Here is a 12,666-nt window from a genome sequence, read left to right on the forward strand (position 1 = left end):
CTGGTCATCACGTTTTTGTTTTTTTAAACTTAGTTTACAATGTTAGCATCGCTATGGGCAGGTGTCCTTTTGATAGCATAAAACCCTGAAACAAGGCTAGCTAATGTTAACTCACTTCCATATACTGTACAGTACAGTACTGCACTGCAGTAATGGGTAAGTAACCATTTTGTGGCTTTATAAGGCAGTATCGAAGTTTAGGCCAGCTGGTGCCAAGCAAAGCTGTACAACAGCAGCCACCAGAAAATGAAAAAAAAAATTTTTTTTTCTTTTTCAACCCCGAAAAGGTAGTGAATTATAGCTTTAAGAGTATTTCTGAGTCTATCCTTTTTTTAATTGTAGAACTATGCAAGTGCGGCGTGTGAATATCTTTGCCCCCTCTTTTTACTTTAGTACTGCATTAGCGTATGAGTACGTCACCACTGTAAACGGAAGCCTTTATAAAGCAACTTGTCAGCATGTGCGCACTCCGAGCTGCAGGGGGCGCTATCGGCTTTGGCGTCAGTTTACATAAACATCCGTCCGGCTGTCGGTAAAAGAAGCTTTGTTTTGAAAACGCAACCGCATCGTAATGCCAAACGAGACCGACCGCCGTGTCTCTTCCCGGACGGAGAGAAAGGCTTTAGAAAAGGCCAGGATACTCCAACGAGAAAACGAGAGGGAGATCATTAAACTGGTAAGATAAAAGAGAAAAATGAGTCGGCGGTAGTCCAGTTGTAAATGACTGTGGCTTGTGTACACTTCAGGTTGGACGTATCCTGAAAAAAACCGAGTCTGAGAGGTCTGAGGAGGAGATTTCCGTGCTTTTGCTCAACAGAGACACGGTTGAGGAGCTCTGCAAGAGGAAGAGCCGCAGGAATGAACTCAAGAGGAAGCAAGAGGAGGTAAGACTGATTCACACACACGCTTGCCTCAAAGCAAGTAAGAAGCTCGTTACTTGAAGAACCTGAAATTCTCGGTGGGTGTCAAAATAGTGTATTTCTTACAGGTATTTGATACAGCTGATGACCTGCAGAGCAAAGTGTGGCAGCTGGCTGTGGCAGTCAAACAAGCAAACCACTTGGTGGTTTACACTGGAGCTGGAATAAGCACAGTAAGATCAACACAGCTGTTTTTTTTTTTTTGTCTTTTTGCCTCGTTATTTCTGCTTAACTTACTGTTTTGTTTTGTTTTTCAATTCTAGGCAGCGTCCATCCCTGACTACCGAGGGCCCAACGGTGTTTGGACACAACTTCAGAAGGGTCATGCAGTCAGGTGACATGCTCATTCTCAGCTATCATGTGATTTGAATTGTTTGCTCTTATTTGTGCAGTGGGACCAGTCACCATTTTCATTCTTTCTCTTTATACACAGCTCATCCGACCTGAGCAGAGCAGAACCGACGCTCACACACATGTGCATTAGGATGCTTCATAAGGAAATGCTGGTATGTTGGCAGCGTATGTGTAGAAATATACGTTCATATAGGAGTATGTCACCACTGTTCAAATATGTCCGTTTATAAAGGTCAAGCATGTGGTGTCTCAAAACTGTGATGGACTTCATCTACGTAGTGGTCTTCCCAGACACGCCTTGTCTGAACTTCATGGAAACATGTTCATTGAGGTGATGCGTACAAACACATACACTAGGGCTTAACCAATCTACTCACTTTCAACCTTGGGGTGTCACAATGACGTGTCTAATGTGAGACTGCCTCATTCTTTCATTAAGTTACACGACAATGCAGGACATAATTATCGTCACAGTCAACTAAAGGTGCAGCTGTTATTTGATTAGCCAACAAATTGGAATGTGATTGGGGAAAAAGTCTATTATTAAGAATAATAGTAATTTCCTGTCTACAGAGCGCACCGGATTATAAACCTTACCCGGTACATTTGTAAAGGAAATACGATTTGGTTCATACATAAGCCACACCTGTGTAAAAGCCGCAAGTGCCCACATTGAAACACGAGATATTTACAAAGAAAGCTGGCACACAGAGTTTTCAGTTTTAATACCTTAGCTTAGCTTAACATAGCAACAACACGGTAGCACGAACAGGGCTGGAAAAAAAATAAACCAGCCACGGCAGCTACACAGTAGCAACATGTTAGCACAACACTAACAGCTGGTTAAAAAAAATACCTCAATCACTGAGACACGGCAGTAAAACACACTAGCGCGGTGCTAATGCTAGGGCGGTGGTGACACGGCCGGTTAAAAAAAAAAAAACATACCGGTAAAAATCACTGAGATGCGGCAGCAACATGCTAGCACAGTGCTAACAAGGCTGGTTTAAAAAAAACAAAAACATTCCAGTAAAAATCACAGACACAGCAGCAACACACGAGCGCGGCGGTAACAGGGTTGGGGAAAAAAAAAAACATCCTGGTAAAAATCACTTCCTCGTCACATATATTCCAGCGGTCTCACTCTTACCATTTCTGCTCGAGTGCCCTCTTGCGGCCGTTAGAAAAAATGCACAAATTAGCCGCATCACCACATAGGCCGCAGGGTTGAAAGCGTATGAAAAAAGTTGTGCTTTATTGGCCGGAAATTACGGAATATCACAACTTGGAGTCAAAAAAATTCCTACAAAGATTTACTGAGTTGAGACGATGTGGGAGGTTAGAGAGTTTGTGCTTCCTTCAGGGTGGAGTGTTGGATGTCGGTGCCGTTAGTTTGTTTCTGGTTGTTTAGAAAATAAATCTCGACGAGTTGGCCTGTAGTCCTTTTCTTGATGGCAGGTTACTGCCTCCCTGAGCGAAGCCTGCTGAAGAGGCGTTACCCACGATGGGAGGGATCAACAGCGATTTTCTTATTGCTCTTCTTTCCCCTGGTTTCATACAGGTGAAACTGATTGAAAGCTGCCGTTCTGTAGTCACTTTCTGACCTGCATGTAATGCCCTGGAAAGGGCAGATGATGAGGCAAACCACACAGCTCTGCACTGTCAATTTAAAATAATGTCCCGTTTTATGTTATCGTTGTATTTTGTTATTGTTCTGCTTTTTTTGTGTGTTCATTTTTCTTACAATTGCAATAAAAAGTGACATGTTCTTGAAAAGGACATACTTTCATTATTCTGCCCTTTTTACATGCTACTTTTGCCTCCCTCTTTCAGGTGTGTACGTCCTGTTCTCCAGTCAGGGAATATGTGCGTTTGTTCGATGTGACAGAGCGAACATCCCTCCATCACCACGGCACGGGCCGCAGGTGCTGCCACTGCGCCAGCGAACTCAGGGACACAATCGTGCACTTTGGGGAAAGAGGAACCCTGGAGCGACCTCTAAACTGGAAGGGAGCTGCTGAGGCGGCCAAGGCGGCTGATGTTATCCTCTGCTTGGGTTCCAGTTTGAAGGTAGCACATCCCATCAACCTGTTTGGGCCATGTTTTTCTTAATTTTAATTTCTGGGCCTTATTATTATTATTACGTTGTACCATTAGTTAGCTAAAGGTTCACTATACATGTAGTCTTCCATGGAATCAAAGTTTCCAATGAGGATCAAGTCCAAAACCCAATTGTTTCTTCTTTGGCCCACTAAAGATATAATTATCTTTGCTATTTAAAATCATTTTTAATTATACGTTTTTCATATATAATGAGAGGAGGTCCTCTATGGCCGTTGTAGTTTTGCTATGTATTTCCCATATCTGTGTTTAAGCGTCTGTGTCTTTCTGTTCAGGTGCTGAAGAAATATGCTTGTCTGTGGTGCATGAACAGACCACCAAGCAAAAGACCCAAATTGTACATCATTAACCTCCAGGTAGAGTATTGTGAATACTGTAATTAGTATGAGCTGACTAAAGATGCTGTGTTAGTCTATTGACCAGTATCTAATAGCACAAATGAGCTCTTGTTTTTGTTTTTTTTTTTTCTTTAGTGGACCCCAAAAGATGACTTTGCCGCACTAAAAATCAACGCCAAGTGTGATGATGTCATGAGGCTTCTCATGGAAGAGCTTAATATCCAGATTCCCGTTTATGACAGGTATCCCGATACGTGTTAAAGTGCTTCCGTTATATTGTTCAACCAAAATCCATGGGAGGTCACATTGTGTCAGCTCAGCCAGCATCAGAGGATTGTTTGTTTGTTTGTTTGGATAAGGGTGTAGTTTTTGCAACACTTGAAAAAAAAAAACTACCTCAATACCAAGGACCTCATTTATCAAAGAGTGCGTACAGCAGGTTCTACATTTGTTTGTAGGGCTGAAATTTAGAATGTGTGTACGTACACAACAAATCATTGACGACAGGAGTGGTTTTGGTGACTGTTCTATGTGTAGTTTCAATATTCTACCTCAAGGTGTTGTGTGTACACTACTCCCAGTGAGAGCTATGTGTAAATGTACGCCTTCCAACATGAGAAAACTTTGTCATGGGCAGATAAGGCCTCATGAAGGGTTGTGGCTTATTGGGAAAACTATTAATGCTGTGCTGGTATTTGGTCCTGCTGGATCTCAAATATCATACCTCTACAATATTATTTAGGTTAGTAACTAACTTTCTTTCGGCTTGTCCCATAAGGGGTCGCCACAGCGTAACATCTCAGATGAACGTTCATATTTGTTTGGCACAGTTTTTACGCTGGATGCCCCACCTGACACAACCCCTCTTGGGGAGTGGAGGCCCCAGTGAGATACAAACTCACGACCCCTGGTTGACCAAACCAATGCTCTAACCACTGAGGTAAGGGGTTATTCTGTCATATTGTCTTGCCTCTAAACTTAAAATATCTTTAAAATGTACAGTAAAATGGTGGTGTGATAACATGAAAAGCTCAAAGAGAAAGTGTAATACTAAGTATCATGTTACTCATCCCGTTGTGTCAGAGGCAGAAAGTTTTAAAATTGTTTTTCCACACGTTTAAAATAAAAAATGATTGCAAGTTACGGTTGAATATGTAGACTTGACATTCAAAGCAGTGAGACTATTCCAACACTTCTGATCAGTTTGACCCAGAGACTTGGTCAATCGAGTTGTTATCGAAATGAAGTATTTTGTTTTTATCATTTTAACTGCATGGCATGGTGGAACAGCTTAGAGCGTTGGCCTCACAGTTCTGAGGACTGGGGTTCAAATCCCAGCCCTGCCTGTGTGGATCTTGCATGTTCTCCCCATGCTTGTGTGGGTTTTCTCCGGGCACTCTGGTTTGCTCCCACACCCCAAAAACATGCAACGTTAATTGGACACTCTAAATTGCCCCCTAGGTGTGATTATGAGTGCGACTGTTGTCTGTTTCCATGTGCCCGACGATTGACTGGCAACCAGTTCAGGGTGTACGCCGCCTCCTGCCCGATGACAGCTGGGATAGACTCCGGCACTCCCACGACCCTCCTGAGGATAAGCGGCTCAGAAAATGGATGGCTGGATATATTTTACAGTCGTTAACTTAATTAAACCTCACGTAACAGCTTTGCCTTTGAAATTAAGATGTTAGTATTTTGTTTTTAACATATTACAGTAGTGTCCTCATTTTTATACGAGTATGACAATTAAATGTTGCTTCAAACCTTTCATAATACAGTTTTTATTTTACGGCAGTGACCGTTTGAGTCCAGAAGAGATTTATCCATAGCGTTATTTCCCATGATAATAATTGTTTGGAAATGCAGACAAATCTGAGGACATTTTAGCGTGTGTGAGACCGAGTAATGTCTGCGTAGATAGAAATTGGCTTATTATTGTTATCCTTATAGTGCTTAAGTCCCAAGAAGTCAGAAAGAAAAGGCCCCTATGAAATGAAATGTTTTGTCTCTTCAGGGCGGAAGACCCTATCTTCAGCCTTGCTGCACCTCTGCAGCCCGAGGACGAGAACAGCCACACCCGCACCGTCATCGTTCCCCAGGCTGGTCCCGGGGACTCCTTGAATGAACCTGACAACACTGCAAAACCCACGACGGTGCAGGGCGGGTGGTTTGGAAGAGGCTATGGCAAAGGAAGGAAAAAGAAAAAAGCAGCCTAGAGGTGAATCGTGGACAAAAACATTGCAGACTGCCGTTGGTTTATCGATCAGTGTACAAGCTCGTATTGAGGTGGTCGTGTCTTTCTCCTTCATTAATGATTGACAACGTGTGTGATGCAATATTTTAGGATTTGGGGTCTGAACATATAACTGCCTTGACATGGTTATTTATTTATGAAACAAAACAACGGTTTCATTTTTGTCGTCTTTGGATCAAAGAACGGGGTAACTGAATAATATGTGTCAAAAGCTGCTTCCAGCATGTTTACACAGCAGGTCGGTAAGTTTTTGTTAGCCCAGTGGGACCTCTAGTGGGACCAAATGTTTAAATGGTGCCATGAACTGCTTTGTTGAAATATGATTGGGACTTTCCAGGTGTTGTCATGGGGTGTTGCACAATATCGTATTATTGCCACGGTCAGTGGGTGTTAATGGGGTTGGTTGTACGCGCATACAACCGTTCTGCAAACGTACAAGTAAATGACTCCTTGAAAAGTTGACTTTTTCCTGAAATTGAATATTGGAGTGTTAGTATGTTACTAAATGATAATGGCTTCATTACAGTAAGCATAATTCATACACATTAGCCATCTCAGTGGTTCTTTGTACCGGTAAGGCAGGTTGTTTCCATGCCGTAAATTACTGCAACAAGTTTTGGCAGCTAGTCTAATGATGTGTTTTCCAACTATTGTATTGTGTAAATTCCATTTTTTTTTCTCCATTCCTGAATGTACCAACTTCCATTTAACTTTATACTGATGTACCTGATGTCAATTGATTTTGTTTACTTATTGCCTGACCTCACAGACCTTCCTGAAGGTCTGGGTCTGTACTGTTTACAAAGTATTTTTAATGTAAATCACACGATGAGTAAGGCGGTGGTATTTTTTTTTTATTATTATTATGATAATTACAGTTTACAGTGTTTGGGTCGAGGTCCATTATGCCCTTTCCTTCGTCTCAGGAAGTGGACATGATGCATAGTTTGTCTCAAAGGTTTGAAGGGACCAAAGGAACCATATCAAGTGATGGACCACAGTTGCTAACACTCATGCCAGAGTTATATATGAAGTCGAATAAATTCCCTCTCCATATTGCAAAAAAAAAAGAATGGAAATGTTCTTTGGGTGAGTAAATAAACCATTTTATTTTGACAGGACTTTGTATGATTCGTTACAAATTGATCGTTTCTCATGTTCAAGAAACATCCCAACTTGATGAACTTGTTTTGTAAGCAACCTTGTTGATTAAGTAAATGTTTTTCCTTGCCAAAGAGTCATTCATTCAAGATTTAAATTTTTATTTCGCAGGACAGGTAATCGTAGCACCCATCCATCCTTTTTCTTTGTCCTCATTTCGGGAGGTGGGTGAGCTTGCGAGAGCGAGTGAGTGCATCCTCGACTGGTCACTGGTCAATCGCAGTCCGCATATAGACAAACAGCCCCTCCTTTTCACAAGTGTGAACTACATAAAGTCAATTAACTTGATACTGAATGCATATTTTGGGAAAGTGGGAGAAATCTGGACAAAAATCAAACCAGTAACTAATCACTAAACCATTGTGAAGTGGTGCCATATACAGGTACTATCATAATGGACATTGTATGTGATTGTTCTTTTTTCAGAATTTAAACTTTTATTATTATTAGTTTTTCTCTGGGCACTCCAGTTTCCTCCCACATTCCAAAAACATGCAACAGTAATTGGACACTCTAAGTTGCCCCTAGGTGTGATTGTGAGTGCGACTGTCTCCATGTGCCCTGTGATTAGCTGGCAATCTATTCAGAGTGAACTCCACCTCCTGCCCCTTGACAGCTGGGATAGGCTCCAACACTCCCCGTGACCCTTGTGAGGATAAGCGGCTAAGAAAATGGATGGATGTATAAACTTTTCTTACATGGCATTTACACCTGGATGTGTGAAACATCTTAAGATAGAACACCTTTTGTGAGCAAAAGTATTAGCACAGGCATGAAATTAACTTCCAGTGAATAATGTAATATTTGGTGGCATAACCCTTACTTGGAACATCAAGCCTGCGACTCATTGAATTCACAAGACTCGTGTATTCTTCATTTGAAATGCTTTTCCAGGCTTTTACTGCAACCTCTATCAGCTCTTTGTTTCTGTCGATTCCACGCTTCAGTCTCTTCAGGAAGTAAAATGTATGCTTTAATGGATTAAGGTCCGGCAATTGGCCATTTGAAGACCTTCCACTTTTTTTCACGCCGCCCATGAAGCCCATTGTTGTGTTGGCAGTGTGTTTTGGATCATTGCCTTGTTACATGAGCAAGCATCCTTCGACTACTTTGGATGCATTTTTTTTTAGCCTGTAAACAGCCAGACAAAATGGTTTTATTGACTTCATAATTCATTTTACTTCTAATATTATGAATTACATCAATAAAGATTAGTGAGGTCGTTCCTGGAGCAGCCATGCAAGCCCAAATGATGACATCACCCTAACCATGCTTTACACATGAGCTTGTGTTTTTCAACTCGTTTTCTGCACTGCTTATCCTCACTAGAGTCACGATCATGCCTGAACCTATCCCAGCTATCTTTGGGTGAGAGCCAGGGTACACCCAGACCTGGTTGACAGATAATCGCAGGACACTTACATAAAAAACAGTTTGCAGTCAGATACACGCCCATGGGAAATTTAGTCTTCAGTCAACTTACCTGCCGGCACGGTGGTTCACCTGGTAAAGCGTTGGCCTCAGAGTTCTGAGGTCCCGGGTTCAGACCAGGACCTGCCTGTGTGGAGTTTGCATGTTCTCCCCGTGCCTGTGTGGGTTTTCTCCGGCCACTCCGGTTTCCTCCCACATCTCAAAAACATGCAACATTAATTGGACACTCTAATTTTCCCCTAAGTGTGATTGTGAGCGCAACTGCTATTTGTCTCTATGTGCCATGCGATTTGCTGGCAACCAGTTCTGTCCCGTTGACAGCTGGGATAGATTCCGGCACTGAGGATAAGTGGCAAAGAAAATGGATGGATGACATCAACTTACCTTGCATGTTTTGGAAAAAACCCATGCAGGCACAGGGCGAATATGGTAACTTCACACAGGCGGTACTTGGACTTGAACTCCTGGTCCACGGAACTGTGAGGCAGATGTGCTAATCAGTCTTCCACTCACTTTCCCACCTCAATCTAGCGTCCCCTTAGTCTTGGCAGATGAGTGTTTTTCATCTTCAAAAATGGTAATACCTTTACCCCTGGATTCCAGAAGGAAGCATCCCAGATGTAAATGCGATGAAATTAAAAGGTGGCATTAGGAACCTTTGTCTCATATTCATCTTTAGAGCTGAAGCTCAAATGTATTCAGTAATCTGTACAACAAAAATAAAGGCATTAACCTTGGCGTTCCAATGCTTTTGGAGGGGACTGTTTACAGTGTGGACACCTAAACAACCATTCACATTTGTGGACAGTTTGGTCTTCAATAAACCTAACGGGAATATTTTCAAACTTCAGAGGACCCAACGAAAACCCACAGAAGAAAGGGAGAACACGCCAACCTCACACAAGGAGTTCGGAACCTGGATTCAAACCCCCAACCTCAGAAAAGCGATGCCGATTTGCTAACCGCTCTTTCACCGTGCCGCCGCGACAGAATTCTTAAATAATTTGGTACAACAGATTAAAAAAAAAAAAAAGTAAATCGTGTGTTTGTCCGAGAAAATTAAACGTGTTAAAACAAATCTAAAAAATAAACACCACTGTCGTTCTTGTCATGTGAGTCGACGCGGGGTGCGCGACATTCCTGTAAGCTACTTTGGTCACGTGCTCCGTGTGGCGTGGTTGGAGGCGTCGGCCTGTTCAGTAACGTTACGTCACTCCGTCAGTGTTGACGGGCGGAGGGCGTACCGTACGTTGCATAATCTTTCGTTTAAAGAAACCCTACCGTGGGTGACCGGACTAGCTGCTTTCATTTGTACTCCAGTCTTGTTGTGTGTGTGTATAAAGACGGACTAAAAATGATTAAAAACGGCCACCACGACACGAAGGAGCAACTTGGGGAAGGCGGTCGTAGTAGCGAAGCGGCTGCTTCAGGGTGCAGCCCGGAGAAAAGGAAGCGCGTTGTTCGCCTTTGGTGTGACGGCTGGTAAGGCTGCATTTCACCTTACCGCTGTGTTTTACTGTGTTGAATTAGCACACCGGGTATTGCGGGGTCGTCACGACACAGGGTCACACTATTCTATCATGCTATGAATGTATACACGAGCTTGTTAGCATGCTAAACCTAGCCGCTTGGGTATGTTACCTGTTTTGAAGATGAAGCCAATAATCGTGTTTTGGGAATGTGGGAGGAAGACAGACTACCAATGTGCAAACTTCACACTGCGTCTCTGCAGAGATTCGAACCTTGAACCTCTCGACTGTGATAATGACTTTTCACTGTCCATCCATCCATCCATTCGATTCCATAGGAGCTCCATGCATTTGACCTAACCCGTGTCCTTATTGGCTTGGTCATTTTTTTCGGTAAGATGACATTAAAAAAAAATCACTACAGTACAAGCATAGTAAGCAAGCAAGCAAGCAAACAAATAAAATCAACCTACCACTCATTTTATCAAAGGGCAACCCTTCATTGTTGGATTTGAAAAGATCGGTATTCCTAACGAAGTGGCTCGTGAGGGGTTTTCATGAGTCCTGAAAAATGCATAATCTTTACATTTGTTCGTTCTTTGCCAAGTGACAGGACAAACATGTCATTAGTCGTAACCTTTCTCCCATTAAACTTTGTCATCCATGTGTACTCATTTATGGGGCTTATGTAAATCTTTTAGCAAAGTCAATCTACAGACGAATCTGTTGTGTAATGTTACAGTAAAATGAAGTGCAAAAAGTAATACAAAGAGCTGAGCAGTACAATAAAAATGGAATCTGTCAGGTTCACATAGCCTGTGGCAGCTTAAGTGATGGCATCAGTGATAATGGCATCCAGTGAGAGCCAGGCTCACGTGACCCAAGACATTTAAAGTACAATTTCTCAAGGAAGGAAGACAAGGGGAACTTTAACTCGCCAGGAGAATGCAGGCTGTGTCTCTCTCACCAATCTCCAGCTCGTTCTGGCCACATCTCCGCGAATCCTTTTTATTTCGTGAGGGCGGTCCACAAAGTACCAAAGGAAACATGACAAACAAAGCGTTAATCGAAAAACAAAGCCAATGTGAGGTTTTATGATGCCTTCACCATCCTCTCGAGATCATCAGTCTTTATGTCGTCTGCTGCACCGCTGTCTGGTGTTTCCATGGCACATTGTTTAAGGTCCTAGGGTTGAATCTCTGTTTCAGACAAGTGCTAAAAAGGATGATTGTCTCCCACCATCAACAGAATTATTAACAATCAGTGTTCTGTGTTCAATGATTCTGTCCTTCCCCTGCAAGTAAATTCCCAAGTTGTAAAGGCCCGTATTTTCCGTCTCATTTGTTGTGTTCAAGCTTACTGTGTTACTTTTTGTGTAGTTATGATATGGTCCACTACGGTCACTCAAATCAACTGCGGCAAGCTAAAGGCATGGGGGATTACCTCATCGTTGGAGTGCACACTGATGGTAATTTACAGATTGTTTGCATCTTTGACTTGATGGGCTGTGTTGTGCTGTCTTAGTATTTACGCCTGACGTTTATTAAAGCACTCACGATGAGCAAATGCTCCTTTATATTTGAAACTACTTTGTGTTAAATGGCTTTGCAATTCGAACTACGCTAAAAAAATGGGCACTATTTGAATAGAACCTGCTTTTAGTCTGGTTTTGCAGAGTAAAGTGTTGTGCATCTGTCTGTGTTGTAGTAATAGTACTTTCAGTTAGGATTTTGCCATATGTATCCATCAGGTCAAGCCACTTTGTGGTGGTGATATCAATAATTATTATCATTGTGACATGTCATCAAAAGCGGAAATCTCCAAGCACAAGGGCCCGCCGGTCTTCACTCAGGAGGAGCGCTATAAAATGGTGCAGGCCATCAAGTGGGTGGATGAGATTGTTGAAGGAGCACCTTACGTTACCACCCTGGAGACTCTGGACAGGTTTAACTGTGACTTCTGTGTACACGGAGGTATAAAGCTGAAGACACGATCTTCCCCCATGATGCGAGCAAGGACTTTGGCCTGAATTTTTTTTATTTATCTATACAGATGACATCACGCTGACTGTGGATGGCAAGGACACATATGACGAGGTGAAGAAAGCAGGACGTTATCGGGAATGTAAACGCACTCAAGGAGTCTCCACCACAGACCTGGTGGGACGTATGCTTCTCATGACCAAATCACATCACAGCAACATGGTGAGTTTATTGTGCTCTGACGCCACCTAGGGTGATGTTTCTCATTGTGGCTTTGTTTTCAATGGGATGTGGGTCTGTTTTTATTTTATTTTTTAACATGCCTCTGAAAAATTGCCTGATTCTTTACATTTACATTTTTGGGAGTGTGATTTAAATATTTCTTTGGCTGTGTTGACGTGACCTGGAAGTTTGGTAACCAGCCGCTCAACTCAAGTATATAATTTTTGGAGTTGGGCTAAACCGAAAATCAATCTACTGCAATAAAATGCCTCCCTCAACCTGGCCTCACAAACCTAAAAAACACTTCTCAAGATATTCATATTCATATAGTTTACGTCTATTATTAACACAGTAATTAAAAGGAATAGTAATTAATCCTAGAATTGCCACTGCCAAAGAGGTCAGTGGGTCAGG

At 42.3% G+C, this 12,666-nt stretch overlaps 2 protein-coding genes and 1 long non-coding RNA gene across 4 annotated transcripts in view; 2 read left to right on the plus strand and 1 right to left on the minus strand.

The window, feature by feature from the left end:
- Nucleotides 1-458: 458 nt before the first annotated feature.
- sirt7 (sirtuin 7) lies at nt 459-7,103 on the plus strand. Its single transcript, XM_061830448.1, has 10 exons — nt 459-676; nt 747-884; nt 989-1,093; nt 1,184-1,254; nt 1,354-1,426; nt 1,507-1,605; nt 3,108-3,344; nt 3,671-3,751; nt 3,869-3,975; nt 5,748-7,103. Exons 1-10 carry the CDS (start codon nt 572-574, stop codon nt 5,947-5,949), a joined length of 1,218 nt encoding a protein of 405 aa, XP_061686432.1. The 5' UTR covers nt 459-571; the 3' UTR covers nt 5,950-7,103.
- Nucleotides 7,104-8,640: 1,537 nt separating this feature from the next.
- Nucleotides 8,641-11,420, minus strand: LOC133506375 (uncharacterized). Its single transcript, XR_009796486.1, has 3 exons — nt 10,522-11,420; nt 8,964-9,285; nt 8,641-8,777 (listed from the first exon to the last, which is right to left on the minus strand). It is a non-coding gene; the product is annotated as an uncharacterized LOC133506375 (long non-coding RNA).
- Nucleotides 9,269-12,666, plus strand: part of pcyt2 (phosphate cytidylyltransferase 2, ethanolamine) — an 11,052-nt gene continuing 7,654 nt past the window's right edge. Inside the window, exons 1-4 of one of the 2 annotated variants that reach the window (XM_061830450.1) lie at nt 9,269-10,061; nt 11,428-11,516; nt 11,860-12,021; nt 12,101-12,252. In XM_061830450.1, the coding sequence (XP_061686434.1) occupies nt 9,934-10,061; nt 11,428-11,516; nt 11,860-12,021; nt 12,101-12,252 (531 nt within the window). In that variant the 5' untranslated portion in view covers nt 9,269-9,933. The remainder of the gene's footprint in view (nt 10,062-11,427; nt 11,517-11,859; nt 12,022-12,100; nt 12,253-12,666) is intronic. The other variant, XM_061830449.1, reaches the window with a different exon arrangement.

The sequence above is a fragment of the Syngnathoides biaculeatus genome, chromosome 9 (assembly GCF_019802595.1).
Source record: "Syngnathoides biaculeatus isolate LvHL_M chromosome 9, ASM1980259v1, whole genome shotgun sequence".
Taxonomy (NCBI): Eukaryota; Metazoa; Chordata; class Actinopteri; order Syngnathiformes; family Syngnathidae; genus Syngnathoides; species Syngnathoides biaculeatus.